A 17102-nucleotide genomic window follows, 5' to 3' on the forward strand; every position below is an offset into this window, starting at 1 on the left:
CTACACATCATTGTAGGAAGGTTTTCATCATCGAGTGTTTGTTGGTTTAGTGTTGAATTTAAGATCTTTCTTATGATCCTTATTTGTCTTTCCCACACTCCACCTTGATGAGAAGCTGATGGTGGATTGGAAATCCATTTGATTTGTTCTTGCATCATAGCGTCGCTGATTTTTTTGTGTTCCAATTTTTTAATAGCTTCTCGTAGCTCTCTTTCTGCCCCAACAAAATTTGTTCCATTGTCTGAGTGCATGATTTTAACTTGTCCTCTTCTATCGGTAAATCGGAGTATGGCTTGGATACAAGAATCAGTGTCTAAGCTATGTGCGATCTCTATGTGCGCAGCTCTGGTTGTTAAACATGTGAAGATTACTCCTTACCTCTTTAAGATATGGCCACTTATTAATGTCTTCTTGTAGTGGAATATTTTCTCTGTCCACTGGAATGGAGACCTGTGTAAAGACCTTTGGCAAATCAATATATTTATCATCATTGAGACCGCAGACTTGTAAATCTGATAAGATAGAACTTTGAGTTAACACCTTTGAATCATCATCATAATTATTCATGGTTTTGAGAAATGCTTGAGTTCTTCTCCCTTGAAGGTTTAATTGTCTCTGAAGCCTTTCAGTGCAAATTGTTACTGTACTGCCTTGGTCTATGCCTATGTTTCTACATACCTTTCACTTTTCTTAGATTTTACCTTAACAGGAACTACTAGTAATGCACATTCTTCTCCTGCCCCAGTAAAGTTACAAGTTCCAGTCTCGGTTTCCGTTTCAGTAGATGTCGCCACACTAGCTGTAGATTTAGATGTTGCTCCGGAATCCTTTTTGATATGCAGGATGTCTGGGTTCTGAAAAGAACATGTCTGACATTTCATTCTTTCTTTACAGTTCTTACCAAGATGCCCATGTTTGAGACAACGAAAACATAAACCTTTAGATTTTAAAAAGTCAATTCTTTCTTTGTGCGGCAATTCTTTGATTTTACTACATTCAGCAAGGATATGCTGCCCATTGCAGAATACACAAAGATTTTTAAATGCACAGTTATCACTAACAGACCTTTCAACAAAGGTTTCTCTTGCCTCCTTTTCATCGACATCGGAAATACTTGTGGTAAAAATACTTCCTGATCTATGTCTGTATTTCTGAGGAGAATCAAGCCTTTCAGTCTTTTCCTTTTTCTCTTTTCTTCCAAAAATAGGATGCATAAGTATCTTAGCCTGTTTATGTAAAAAGATAGTTAAATCGCTAATGTCAATTTCTTCTTCTTCTTCTTCAATTTCATAAGCTTCGTTACTCCACATAATTTGTAACATGCGTGGGAGTTTTGAGAGTATAGTACGGAAATTTGCATTGCTATTAAATGCAGCTTTATGTCTTGCTTTAGTCATAGAGTCCATACAGTTATCAAGAAATGTTGCATAGTCACTCAAGGCATCTCCATCATCTTGTTTTATTTGAGGCCATTTCAATGCCTTAGTTATATAGGTATCTATTACAAACGCTTGGTTGCCATAGTAACTTTCAAGTTGTTTTATAGCTTTTTTATAACCTTCCTCTGGTGGCAACCGTGTACAGCCATTAATCATTTCTCGAGGTGGACCTCTTGTATATTGAATCAAGTAATCTAATTTATCTTGTGGGTCTTCTAGTATTTGACCTACAGCGTGATCGAAGGCTCCAATGAAATCTGCATAGGCAAGTGGGTCACCTGAAAATAAGGGGACCTGTCTATGTGGTACTTCACCTCGTGGCGCTGGGGTTGTTGCTGGAGGTGGTGGAGTAGTAGCTCTGTTTTGTTGAGTTAACGAAGCCAAGCCGTTGGCCATTTCGGTCATTGCTTTCTGACATTCTGCTTGATTTCGCACTAATACATCTAGCAAATCATTTCTAGAGCTTTCAGTGTCGATTTTTGCGCTAGTTGTTAGTTGTTCTTGCTTCTCTACTTTAGCTTTAAGTTCATGTAACATTTGTAGAATACTATCGAGTTCTGTGCGTTCAAGTATGACTGTCGATGAGGGTGATGATGCCGCTGCAGCGCCTTTCTGGGCTAAAAAGTCACATTTAATTTCTAAAGCGCGCTTTAACTGCGGAGGAGCCTTTCGTGTCTTTGACTTTGAGCGATTCCGTTCTTGCAATTGCATCTCCTCGAATTGATTAACTAGGTGCTCGTCGGATTTATGTGTCAACAGTCTATTTGCATCTTTCAGCCATACCTTTGTAACATTAGTAAATTCGTTCCAATTCTTAGAACTTTCGGCGAATGTCGTTTTCTGTTTCTTAATCGCGCTTTCTTTATTTAGCGCTGATATTAGCCTTTGATTCAACTCTTCTATCTCACTGTACGTCTCGCAAAAATGTTCAAGTCTTTCAGCTACTTCCGAATGATTTTCTGGAGTATCTTTAAGACTTTCTATTTCAGCTATAAGCACAGAAAGTTTATGACCTTTAAGATCTCCGATTACATTCTCTGACTTAGAGTCAGTACTCAATTCACTACTAACCTCACTGGAGTTATGCTTAGACTTTGCCATGATAACAGCTCAAATGATTGACAGCTGGTTCTCTTGTCAGCAACAAACGTCACAACAGGAACGTTCCAATAGAGCAGATACTTCCTTATAGCGAGGCTTCAAAAACTCAGGCAAAGGAAAACGCGATCATCCACAAAATCTTTTACAGTATCACATTCTCTTAAAATCTTCAAGTTCAGGTACAGCGACCTAGCTTTTATTACGGCAGTGCAGAGATAGAAGGTAAGAGCACGGTACCTCAGGGTGACTCAGTTCTTTTTCTTTCGTTGACGAGTTCTGAAGTAGAAGCGTCCTCTGTCCTCAGATGGTAGATTCCAGTTCAAGTTCGAGGCTTTCAAGATGGCTAGTTTTCTGACGAAAATGTAGCTGCGTTTTCCCGAAGTTTCCAAAATTCAGCAGCTCCAACTTAAAAAATGGGATTCAACAAAAGCCTGACTCGCAGAAATGATTCCACAGACAAAATATCTTCGTTTTTAAAAGTTTAGTTAAGTCTGAAAGTAAAACAGTTCACACAAAAAAGAAAATTAAAAATAGCATAAAAGGAAAAGTTATAATAAGAAAAAATTTAGTTCTAAGCTTAATCTTGTTACATCTTAAATCGATACTAGTCACTTATAATTTCTGAACCATTTCAAAACGGTCAGAAAACTGTATGCTTATCCCATTTCTAAACTTAAATGGGTTTATCAAGTCCCTCTAAACAGGGACCTGTTCTAAACAACAACTGAGTTTATTATCTCAGTTATAGCAAGAAGATTCTATCTCTTACTAACTTAAAGGGGGAAAAAGACTATACCATTGTCTATGACTATATAAGAAATTATGTTCTATTCAAATAAAGCAAACATTAATATAAGTTTAACTCAAAACTTTAACTTTCTAAAATTGGCTCTTACAGTTTGGTCCTACATTGTGTCCATGTTGGCTCTCTGGAAGACACACTGGGCTCCTATTCTATTGTTTCATTTGTTTGTCTTAGCTGACTTTCATTAACTAAGGTTTCTTTAGGCATTTATCTTGGTCCACCCTAATTTTCGTGCACAACATGGAATTCCTTTGGTGTCAGTGTTACAAGAGTTCCTGTTATAATCTTTATGAAAAATCTTTAATTTTTCCCCTTCAGTGACACTTTCCAACTGAAATAAGGAATAGGGTAGCCTGCAGTTTTAACAACAAATGGTGGAGGTTGATTCCTAGTTTAGGTTGTCTTGAGTTCTGAACTGTTGATTAGAATTTAAGTAGAGGGCACATTTGGGTCTTCTCAATGCAAGTGAGGTTGTAGTGAAAATGTATCATTGTGAACTATGAAGCATTGTTAATCTGTTGCAGTGAAAATGACCATACCATCAGAATGCAATAGTAAAGAGTTTATATGTTTGATGGAGCCTGGACTGTATATTCTTAGTTAACTGAATCTGTGTGGGCTTCAATTGAAGTGCCAGTGTGAGTTTGGTGTTCCCTTTGTAGCTACCGTTGATCAACTCAAAAACTATGGCATCCTTCATCTATTTTACAAGAAGTATTCAATTCAAATTACATCTTAAGCTTTTCTTTTTATTTAGTGGGGTGGTCCTACACTATCACCAGAGCATCAAAGTGTTAGGTGAATCAAGTGCGATCAGCAATGCTATTCCTTCTTGATGAATCGGTAACATTCATTTGAGCTGGTTATGGGGATGTCATCCAGGATTGGCCACGAACCACCTGAGATGTTGCCACTGTAAACTGAGTGCAATTGTCAGACCAGTTGATGGAATTTCGTCCATGATCCTGCCACTGTGAATCGAGTGAGATCATCACACTGGTGGATGGATTTTCCAAGGTTGGCCACAGCCCACCTACAATGCCACTGCAGGCCACAGGCTGGGAAACGCTGGTCTTAGGGACATCCCCGCACACTGTTTATGGTGAAACTGCAGAAATTAAAAAAAGGAATTATAGTAGATAATCTTTTCCAGTTGTGGTTTTTTTTTGCTAAATTTTAAAAATCAGTATTTAATTTTACGATTATGGCACTTTGAAATTGCTAAAACAACACACATAAAAATGGAGAAGAAAAGAAAAACTTCTTTAGGAGCAAGTACTGCAGCACTATAAAAGCAGGTTATACAAGTGGTGCCATCAAACAATGTACAGGAGCGAAAAATGGGAAAACACCTTTTGGTAGACATGGTGTGAAGCAGCCCTTCAGCCAGGGTGCTTTTAGTTATCCACACCACATATGGTTTGGAAGTTGAACTTTGATGTGGCAGTATAACCTATCAAACTAAATATACGTGAATTGTTTTGCATAAAGGGCCGCTGGAATCGTGTAACATAGCCTAGACTTCATAGTGGCAAGTTCATGTTCATATTTTGGACTGCCCTGCAGACTTCTAGTGTGGTTCCGCTACCGTATCACATGTCAATGTCTTTCTGTGCTGCCATGATGAAAGTTCAAGTGTAGCCTCTACCATGTTCTACATGTTCAGACACAGATTATCTGGGAACTCAGAGACTCCAAAGCAAACGACAGATTCTACAGCTGCACCACAGAGACTCTTTCTTGAACCTTTCTTCCAAAAAGCACATTGTATTATTCTTTTGGGACATTTTCAGGGCCAGATCACTGCTGGTGCACAGCTCTGTCAGATCTGCCACCTTGTTCCTATTTGAGGTCTCATCATGGGTTGACAAGTCAATTCAGTCTTGAGCCATAGCAGCAGCCCTGGAGAGCTTATGTATTTTTTGGTCCAGATGTACCTCCTCTAGTCTCTAGATACTCATGATTCATATGATTCAATAACAGTTTATAGGGAACAATTACATTTAGAGCCAAGCTGGAATCAGTAAATAAAATTCTAATGTACAATAAGTGTGGTGCCTTTCAAGGTGTTAAGTATATTCATTTTAGGAAACATTACTTCTCTTATCAAGTGTAAGCTGAAGGGATGAACAAGTATTCATATCTCTGCTCTTCACAGATATTTCAGCTATTCAATGAAAAGCAAACCACTGGCGTGCAAAAGAATTACACTGATTCAAATTAACTGTGAACCCACAGATTTTATGAAATTCCTTAAACAGAATTAATACAGTATACCAGTGATGAGTGTAGGTCCTGGTTAAAGAGAACCACATCATCAGCATGAAAGGGATATTTTCTTTTCAAGCTCTGTGTTTATGATGCTCTCAATCTCTGACTGCTTCAGGTTCAATAGATATCATGAAAAGCGCTGGCGATAATGGGGTTGTTAAAATGTTCAAGGGTAGCGTCAGGTGTCAGAGGGATGGGTATGTTATCTGACCTGTCAGTCTGATATGCACACTGGTGGACCCTGTCAATCCCAGTCATCACAAGCCTGTTCCCACACATTTCTTGTCCAGGGACGACATTCAGGCAGGTTACTTTTTTTTGGTCAATATTAGTATGACGTGACGGACAGAAACAACAAGAGGTTTGTGAGCATGTACATGAATTTTCTGAAGTTTCTACATAGCATGGTGTCAAACTCAGATCCTGGAGGCCTGCAGTGGCTGCAGGTTTTCATTCCAGCAATGTATTTGATTATTAGCCAATTACTACAGTTTATAGAACATTCTTTGATGCATTGATTTTTATTGATGTGCTTTTTAAGATAAACACAAATATTTGAAATGTCTGGTGTGTCACAGAGTGCTCTGCCAAGCCATATAATTAACTAATAATTATAAATAAAATGGCTTCAAATTATAACATTGGTCGTGGCAAAAACCTGAAACTATTGCAGCCGTTCAGGCACAGGGCGTGAGATCCCTGATTCAAATTGTTTTTGACCTAAACCAGCTGAGCACTTATGTTTAACTAGCAGGAAAAATTAGCAATCTGGGTTATGGAATGCTGAAAAGCAGTAATTTGAAATGAAGACAACAAAGCTTGCTGACTCAATAGCAGTAACTAATTAGGAAGGAGGCTGAAAAGAAAACCTGCAGCCACCACGACCCTTCATGGACTGAGTTTGGGGCCCTAGCTAAAGAGTGATGAAAGAAACAGTTAGCTAGTCCTTTCTCAGCAGCACCTCCACTGCCTACTGTAAGGTAGATTAAAAGACAGACAAAGACGCAGCACCAATGTTAAATTTGTTGTCACCCTGCACAGTCATGTAACATATACACGGGATGAGCTTCAGAATATTGGTTGCAGTGTGCCACCTGATGTGACTCCAGATATTATAACTACATCATGCAGAAGAGTGGTGTCCTGGTTCGATTCAGGAAGCAAGGACTACGACAACAACTGCCTGGAATATGTCTATCAAACATGCACTCACTGGCAAACAAAGCAGACAAACTGCGCTGTTAATATGTACTAAAATGAACTTTTCTTTTTTATCTGCTCTGAGCTTTATTGAAACGTGGCTAAATGACTCTATTTGCGACTCTGCATTGGACTTATACAACTTCATGCTCTACAGAGCGGACCTCATTACCAAACTTTGGAACAAAACAAAGACCGGAGAAGTTTGTTTCTGTGTTAATCAAGGCTGGTGTGATGATGTGACACTTGTTAAAATCATGCTCTCCCAACCTAGAACTGCTTATTATGAACTGTATGCAAGTTTTCCTCAGTAATTTTAGCTGGTGTTTACATTTGGCCTTGTGCTAATACTCATGAAGTGCATGGGTGATTCACTGATGTAATCGCTGAGGCTGAAAAACACAACCCAGACTTGTAGATCATTATTTTGGGTGATTTGAATCTTGTCAATTTTAACCAGGTCCTTCCTAAATATCAACAGCAAATAAAATGCCCTACCAGAAAAAGGGTGCTTATCATGCTTTCTGCTGTGCCCCTCTTGGTTATTCTGAACACTCTATGATTCACATTATTCCTGCTTACAAATAAAAGCTGAAAACTGTAAAGTCAGTAAAAAGAACAGATAGAAAGTGGACCAGACTGGAGTGCCTTCAAAACTGTCACCTCTAACCCACACAAATACACTGATACTGTAGCTTCATACATTAGCTTTTGTGAAGACGCTTGGACTCCAACACAAATAATTGTGAAGTTTAGCAATGATAAGCCTTGGTTCACCACAGAGCTCAGACAACTGTGGTTTCAGATCTGGCAATCATGAGGAATACAGGAAAGCCAAGTATATCTTGGAGAAAGGGATTGAAGGTGCGAAAAGAAAGTACTCAGATAAGCTGCAGAAACAATTGTCTGCGAATGACAACGCATCAGTCTGGAGAGGCCTTAAACAGGTCACGAACGATAAGAAACAAACATCAAACAGTTCTCCTGATCCCAGTTTGGCTAATCAGTTAAATTAACTTTACAGTTGCTTTGAAAGACAATACGACATAGATCTACATGATGGTCTCACTGTTTCTACTCTACACTCCTCCTCTTCTCCCTCTTGTCGTCACTGCAAAAGATGTCTGCAGCTTATTCAAAAAGCAAAAATATAAAAAAAAAAACAAAAGAAAAATGTTGCGCATGCCCGTTTCCACACTCACTTCGAGATGTATAAAAACTAAACTTGGCATAAAGCCATGCACATTTTCACGGCAGCCTCACCCTGTGCATACACATATATCTGCTCGGTTTTGCAAACTAGCGGCACCCAGCATCAAAGCAGTGCTGCTGTTTATATGGTCTAGTTTTCTTTTTTTGATTCACATCTATGACACAGGTTTTATCAAATACACCAAAATTAATTGCATATCATTTACAAATTTAATTCACTTGATTGTAATCATTCGGTATGAATACAATTTTGCACAGAATGGTCAAACAATTCCAACTGTCATAGCTGCTTTGGCATTATTAGAAGACATCGCAAATGGAAGAATTATAAGAAAGCGCGTATTTATAGATGATGACAACTGGCTTCTAAGTCGATTTTGATCTCCAACACCTATCCTCTTGGAGCTGAGTGCTGAACTGGGGCTGACTTCGCAAAGGCAGACTTTGAGGAATCGTGCTCTACCTGCTCCTTTGCAAGTTCTGTCACACTCTCAGGTTTTTATCCACAGGGGCTTTTCAACGTGAACTCACTGACCGATTGGGTATTTCACAGTCATCAGAACATCATCCCCATATAATTCTGTTCAATCATCACTGAGTCACACCAGGCCAGCTATAAAGGATGGTATTATCCGCTTGTCATCCAGATTTCCTTACACTGTGGTTGGACTGGCAAACATAAAAGTGCAATTTGCAGCAACATCTGGTTTTCCAAATGTAATTGGAGCGGTGAACTGCACGCACATTGCTATTGCAATGACATTGGACAAGTTATATCAGCCAGGGATGAATCACTATAGCTGAAGAACCTATAAAAATGGCAGCTCTGCTTCTGTTTTACAACTAGTGCAGCAAAAGGTAAGCAGTCCTTTTAAGGATACTGAGTCACCTCAAAGTAAAGAACAAAGAATTGATCCGTTGTGTTACTCGGTGCCATTGCTACACTATAAAGACACCTTCAGAGAATGAATTTGCTATAGTAAATAAAATGTATTTCCACTCTATTAATGTGCTAATCTATAGTCCACAGAAAATATATCACATTGTGCAAGCATGTATCTGAGCAGATGCACTATGATGAACCTGACCCACCAAATGATCAGCCAGATCGGACACCATTAGAATATGGGACCTTTTAAATAGGCATGAATTTTCTCTTTTTTTTTGTTATTTCAAAAATGAAAAGCAGCCTAATAGATCTCCTCTGTGGATGAGTAAAAGAGGATAGATATGTATTTGTATGAACTACAGTGCAATCTTAAATAGCCATATAGAGGCAGTATCACTTGTAGTGACATATGGTGATGCACATTAGGAGCTTAAGGCAGTGTGTGGATTTTTAAAATAAGAACAGTGTGTCTCGTCCTCTGTGAGCGCGCAGTGTTTGTGGAGTTTGGCAGCAGCAGGGTGTTCAGTGTGAAGATGAGCCAACTCCTGTTAACTGCACACTAGGTCAGCTCAGCTGTTCCAAATCAACACTCTGCAGATTGCAAGTAAGATGCTACAGCCATGGAAGTATAAAGGGAGCCCGAAAGAGAGACTAGGGGAGGACAAAAAAAAAAAAAAGTTTGCAGATTAAATTGGGACAAAAGAGGAATTGGGGTGAAGGCAGAGCTGGTGCGGTAGTGGCGGAAAGCAGCTGGGTGGACAAGTGGCGCTCCAGGGTAGGGTGTGCACCGAGAGCAGCAGGAGAGACCAATAGCTATGAGAGATTCCTGCGGAAGCAAATAATGGAGGTGGGAGAAGGGGACAGGGCTTGCAGGGTCTGCACAGACAAATGAGCCAGATAAGAGATGACTGCGCTTGTTGGTAGGTGTCTCTTGCTGTTGAGCAGGCTGTACAAATGAGATCAGGGACATCGATTAGAAGGCGGCATCAAGGCTTGTGATGGTTTTTCATGGGACAGTGTTCCTTCCTCATGGTGTTTTAACCTGATTTTGAATTATTTTTTGTATCTAGTTTTAACCTACACCAATGCAGTAATTTTATTGAGGATTATTTATTTATTGAAGAAGACTTGCACTGCACTTTTTGCACTTTGTTTTAAAGACTCTGATTGAATGGATTAAAGAACACAAGCCACTTTGGATTGTGAAAGAAAATTTTACTGCTTGCAAGTTACCAAGGGTTAAAAGCTGACAAAGCTGTTTTGCTATAACAGGCATCTGTCATAAGACAGGGTGCAGTAAGCTGACCTAGGATAACTTCCTTTTTTATTTGAACGTGTCCGTTAGACACAGGAAGGATGACTTTTCCTTCTTTAGGGCCTCATCTGCAATGTACACAAAACAGAAACAGTTGGCTGATTTGCACAAGGTAAGATGAAATGCTTAGACAAATGATATTATGCTTATTGATAAGTAAGGGGAAGGGGGCAGGAGGAAAGATATTAAAAGCTGATCGAAAAAGGGGAACTTTGCTCTTCTGCCTTGCGTTGAGTATCCATGAGAATCCTATATACTCACCGGTGCCTGAATAAAGGCTGACTGATTGAACTGTTCCTGTCTTCCTTAGGAGTTACTTCCACAGGATCAACTCTTATTGCTAAGTGTCCTCATTGCCCAGTCCATTCTTAATTTTTGAATATAAATGTCCCGGGTTTGGGGAGGTAATGCTCAATTCTAAAAATGAAGTGTTAAAGAAAGAAGATTCAAGAAGAGCCAGCATGCTCCATCTCAGAAAAAATTAAAACATTTATTGGGCATAAATATATTACATATACACTACAGATACAATTTGTCTTACATACATAGGGTAGTATTTGCAAAATCTATACATTAAAATCGATATGGCAGTTTTTTTTATATAATGCATATGAAATAATCTAAAATTTACATTACAAGGAAACATATATATTTTTAAACTGTAATCATGAAAAGCTTGGAATGTCTAACTGTGAGGTATAAAATATGAGTTTAAATCAGTTTAAAGATGAAATTCCAAAAACATCATCTCCTATACATTTAATTGGAAATACTTTGGAATCAACTCCGTTTTCAAATCGGAGAGAAAAGCGTACACAGCTTCCAAAAGTAATCTTAACTTAAAACTGAAGATATAATATTGAAACAAAATGCAACACTGTTTTCAGATTATTAGTGTACACATACTTTTAATTGTTGTTTTCACTTTCTTTTTCAACATTACAGACACAAAAAAAAAAACTTGCATTAATTACACTTTCCTTTTCAAAAATGTTTAATGCTGCATATTTAAGGCATAATAATGATACCTAGTTTTTCTTTTTTAAAAAGTGCTTCACTTTTGTTAGTTTCTATTACCATCGTACTATAACTATATATATATATTTATAATATATATTATCAAAATAATGCATATTTTCAATATTCAATTAAAAAGAAACAAAATAGGATCAGGGAAGTCTGCTGTTCATTCAAAAAGTTATTATTTGATTGACTTTAATAACAAAATGGTATTTTATTGTTTAAAGCTATTAAAATAATCATATTGAGGGGTTATGCAAATGTCACATCTTAATGTATAAAAACAGAATCACAGCACGGTGTTCTCACAAATAAACAGTATAGTCTCACAAAACATCTTCTCACGTGTAACATTTCACATAAACGAGCAAAACCAAGTGGATGCACCGTAACTTTGGCAAAAGGCATGAGTTTATAAGCTTAATAACACTTTTTTTGCATTGCCAAATTTAGCTTGTATATGCCATTAAAGAAACAGTAACCTGCTTTACACTTTGCTACATCTGCGGAGGCACATAAAAATACATAAGTTGAGCACTTGATTTGAAAGGAGATGAATAAGTATTTGGCTACATGTAAACCTTTCTTTCAGGCATATTGGCATTGAATGTACAATGTGTTCCCAAAATGTTTCGACGCGCACACACACATTAAAATGTCACTGAAATCAGGAATGCTGGCCTGTAAATATAAAATTAAAGTACAATAAACAACAAAAACAGAGTAACATGTTACCAGAAAAAAAGAAAAACAAAAACATTAGTACATACCTACATTTAATTTTAAAATAAATAAATGAAGATTGCACTGTAATTGGCATTTAAAGTACTGTATGCAATATATAGTATAAATAAACCTAGAAAAACAGAATTATATCTTGGTTTCCCAATGACTTTGGTAATGATAATTTTCTTCTTGAACTACAGAACAAATCTGGATACAGACAGAAGAAGGCACAATTCAGGTCATGAGAGAAAAAAAAGAAAGGAAGAAAGACATGGAAAGTAAAAAAGAAAAGAATTACAAATAAATCGTCACAATATCATATGTAGTGTTTGCAGCACCCTCTTGGAAAGTGTGAAAATTGACCACCCCACCTATTTACATGTCATATCCCTGAGGTACATGCTTTCATTTTGGGGCTCAAATAGGGGATCAGACTCCCACCTGAATGCAAGAAGATGTCACTGTTAAAAGTGGAAAGAACAAAAAAAAAAAAAAAAAAAAACAAACCATGAGGAATATAAGGCATGCTTTGGGTGCGCTTAACCTCTTTTCTGAAATGCAATAACACGATGCATTGCTGCGTACTCATGGAACGGGTCGGTGAAGGGGTAACACACACACACCAAAAAAAAAAAAAAAAAAAAAAAAAAATGAAGGCTCTTTTTCAGCTTGCATTCAGATACGTGAAGATTGAGGAGCTTTGATCAAGATGAGCCTCTTACTGTACTGCTTTACCTGGGATGCGGTTTGGTCCTTGCAATGATTTCTAGAATAGACTTGGACAATGACAATTGTGAACTCCAAGGTGTATACAAGGTGCACTGAACAGAATGCTTACTGGGAGGGCAGAACAAAAAATGACTCCTTGGCAAAGTCAAAATGCTGTCGGCAAGCTGGTCTCCTGTGTGTAAATAACAAGTGAGTTTTGGCACGACTACAGCTAGCTGTGTCGCCAGCATCCAGAACAGTCTTGAACACAATGCAGCAGTGCACAAGCATCTGCATCATCGGGGCCAGCAAACAGTGAATAGGAACCACCTTTTTTTTTTTTTTTCTTTTTTTTTTTGTACATTCTTTAAAAAAACAATAAAAAGATATACTTTAATCAAGCTGAATTTAATGTGCAATTACAATCTGTAAGACAGCTTGTACAAGTGGCAAACTTTGCAAATTTAAAAATACAGGATAGCAGCATCCATTACTCCACAACCAGCGCATGGATTAGATTTCACTTTGGCAGTTTAACGCTGGCCTTCGTGTTCCACAGCAATACGGCAGAGGACCTGATTCATGACGTCAGGTAGCTCGCTTGCTAGCTTTATTTTATTTTATTTTTTTTTGTATTATTTTTATTCTTTTTAAAGAGCTAGGAAAACACTAGACTTAATCATTTAAAAAAATATACCGTAGCATACTAATGCCTGGTATATTAAAAAAATACACCTCGGCATTATTTAAAAGGGACACAGACAGTCAGATAGTTAAGAGATTGTACCCTATTATACGTGACTGCATATATTCAGAAATGTCAAAAGGATACCTTTTTTTAACCATAAAGCATTAAATAGTGTATATTTATACATATATATATATATATATATATATATATATATATATATATATATATATATATATATATATATATAGACATATATATACGTGTTTGTGTGTGTGTGTGTTTGTGTGTACACATACAAAATGACACACATTTTAAATAATTTTTTTGCATATTGTGTTACAAATTTTCTTTCCCAAATAAGGTGCAGCAAAGACGCAAGGTTTCTGCTGAACTAATTTCCTACAAAAAGGGGGGAGTATTCAGAGTTAGGAATTTAAAAAAAAAGCAAGAAAAAAAAAAAAACTAAATACATATAGGGACTATAATGCGTAGCATTAGTTAAACATATACCTTATTCGTCCAATATAAAAGTCTACTTCATAAAGAAGTATTGTAAAATAAAGGCAATCAGAATTGAGAGACTTGCAAAGCCGACCACAATGAGTGCGGCACACTGTTCATCAGAAGAGATTAGGCTTTTTGCTTTGCTGTGGTCTGCAGCAGTCAGGTTTCCTGTCATCTCCAGCACATTTCGCTGAAGTGTGAATAAGCTGGAGGGGCTGAAGGGGCCCGTAAGCTCCTGCGTCGTGTCTGCACATCGACGGCATACGCATACACGGAACCGGTAGTCCACATTGCACTGAAGGCCTGAGATCTGGAAGCTGTTTTCCTCTCCCTTGAATAACTGTCAAGGAAATGAAGAGAGAAAAGAAAGTCAGATATATTTTGGGAACATTTTTTCACCTATTAAGATAAAAAAAAAATCTTTATACTCTATATGGGAGCACTTTTTTGGCACCTGCTCAATTAAATTTGTTGTAAATGTCAAGTAAGAAATAAGGATAGAGTTGTTCTTCATACTCTCTGCAACACCATTAAGTGGCACAAAGCTAGGTTTCTATTCACTGAACTGTTAAAATAAAAAATACACATTATACAACTTAAAGCAGTTCCTTTTAAGTCACATTCCCATAATCTTTATTTAGAAGTCTGTTTCTGTCGAAAACCACAATCATCAGTGTTTTGATGTTTGATATGAGCTGATGTACTTTTTTCAGCTTGTAGAAAAAAATATAGCCAAAGTCACGCATACAACTGTAGAATAAATGTCAGAAATATGCATCTTGTTCAACTCCGCACCATGCCACTTGGCAGACTGATTAACAAGACTGTAGGCATGTGATACCTAGCAGCATAGTCGATAACTATAGCTATTGACCGATTCTGGGAATTTTTGAGTTCCCCATTCAATATACACTACCAGTCAAAAGATTTAGAATACCCCCATCTTTCCAGTGAATAACCTGAAATGGTACAAAGGTAAGCAATAAACTGCGAAACGTTAAAAAACTGAAACATAATGTAATTTTCAGAGTTTAATAGAAGGCCTTTTTCAGAGAAGAAGCAATGGATTAACAGATCACAACTTCTCTGCACCAATGGATGTTAAGTCTTGAAAGTTGATGCAAACAATTTGTACAGGCGTACCAACTTTTGTTGAATACTTACAAACTCACTGTATAAAAGCAATGTCAGAACAAATTGTTTTGTTACACTCTACGAAGTATTATTTAATCAATACTGCTCTGTATCTTGCTATCACAATGGCGAGAAAAAGGCAATTAACATAGGAAGATAGACGGACCATTAGAAACTTTGAAAGAGTAGGTCTTTCCTTTAGAGAGATTGCCAAGAGAGCGAAGGTATCAGTGAGTACAGTTTTATACACCATCACGACTAACTTGGAAACTGAAGGGAAACTCTGACAGGAACAGGTCACGCAGACCCAAATTCCACAACAGAATCAGAAGACAAGTTTCTTAGAGTTAACAGTTTGTGTGACAGACGCCACACAGAAACAACAACTTTGTATCCAGCAGGGGGCACTCTTTCTCCCCCGGGATGTATTTCTTGATGCAGAACTGACTAGAACCAATACCATCCCTTTTGTACCCATGGCGGAAATAATTACGAGAGAGAGAGAGAGAGATATGGTACAAAAAGAGATATATGTATTTAACTTGCTTTAAAAGATAACATTCATTCCTAGAATATAATACATAATCCTGTATATCTACATATTTGGGATGGAGAGAAGTAAAGGGACATCACAGCGAAGTGGGAGAATGCTGACAAATCAGATGTCCCATCCAGCGGCGAGGAATATCGGTGACACAGTGAGATGCATCTGACATGGTGCTGGATCCTCGTCATTATAAACACTCACATAATTACATATTCATAGAATTCATGTCAGATATGGATGATTACCAGAAAAACTAGCTGGTTATTAATACCTTCTCCTGTTCTCATCATTTATCACAGACTCTGGGTTTTTTGACCATATTGGTCAAGTAGACATTAGCACTTTTTAAAATAACCTGCTTGTGGGTCCCTTCACATGTTTTCTGCCCATCTCCCTAACCTGACGTACAGCTGTCATTTGTCCATCTCTCTGGCTGTCTCTCTCTCTCTCTCTCAGCTGAATTGCATATCTTTGAAATAAAATCACATTGTCACTAATCTTCTTGCTACAAGCCTGAAGTACAACTTATATGTGTACAAAGAAAGCAAGTCTCACTTTCAACTGTGAATAGAAGACCTTAAGCTGCAGGTTTAACAGGTTAAGTAGCAGTAAGAAAGCCTTTGCTAAAATGGTCAAAAGTTTCACAACACCCTAAATGTTCAGACTTGTATTTAAAATTTACACAGTTTAATATCTCAGTGCACTAGAAGAGGAAAAAACTCCTGTGAATAAAAATGGCACATACTCAGATGCACCTGGGAATTTAAATTGTAAACCAGCCTCCTGTGACTTTTATGGTATATTCCTAGCAGTGAGCCAAAACTAGAATCCCCTGGGATAATTGAAAATGCATCTTGGATATGCACAAGTACTGGGCATAGTATCTTCCAGTTTACGTTTTCACTAACTTTTCTTTGATTGTTAATCTCAGTGTCTCTCAATGCACACTAATTGTTGATATCATGTGAAGCGTGATGTTAACCAGTGAATGAACTGTTGTTGGGCTGGACTCTTGACCAATGAACGCGGGAGAAGGTGAGTCTTAAATTCAAATGCTTGGGTGTGTTTGAGCATGCTTAATATTTTCGTTCATGAGAATTTTTTACTAAAAATACACGTGTTTAGAATGTTGTGCGCATATGACTGGATGACTTGACATGTGGATTATGTGACACAAATAACATGAAAATAAATTGAATGTTTTAATATTGTTTGCTTTTGTCCACTGTTGGTTACCATAGACCCTTATTATAAAAGAAAAAAATAAATAAAAAATTTTACATTTTCTTGACCATAACAAACAAATTATATGGGGTAAGTAACATAAAAATATATTTTTGGGGTAGAGTATGTCTTTAATTATTGTACTGCCATTTCACCCAAAAGTAACTCATACTTTTAAAATGCATCTTATTATTAATTCTGGGTTTGATTCTCCTACAATCTCAACCTGCTGTTGCTTAAAAACAAATTGCGGTGGTGATGTCAAATGGGTGTGCTACAATTCAGAACTTAAAACTCTGCAACGCATCAGGAGGCA

At 37.4% G+C, this 17102-nt stretch overlaps 1 protein-coding gene across 2 annotated transcripts in view; it reads right to left on the bottom strand.

Moving 5' to 3' along the window:
- Positions 1 to 10703: 10703 nt before the first annotated feature.
- fndc3ba (fibronectin type III domain containing 3Ba) overlaps positions 10704 to 17102 on the bottom strand; it is a 532014-nt gene continuing 525615 nt past the window's right edge. For both annotated transcript variants that reach the window (XM_028794708.2, XM_051923036.1), the window contains exon 26: positions 10704 to 14221. In XM_028794708.2, the coding sequence (XP_028650541.2) occupies positions 13910 to 14221 (312 nt within the window). In that variant the 3' untranslated portion in view covers positions 10704 to 13909. The remainder of the gene's footprint in view (positions 14222 to 17102) is intronic.

This window comes from Erpetoichthys calabaricus, chromosome 2, assembly GCF_900747795.2.
Source record: "Erpetoichthys calabaricus chromosome 2, fErpCal1.3, whole genome shotgun sequence".
In the NCBI taxonomy this organism is placed as follows: domain Eukaryota; kingdom Metazoa; phylum Chordata; class Cladistia; order Polypteriformes; family Polypteridae; genus Erpetoichthys; species Erpetoichthys calabaricus.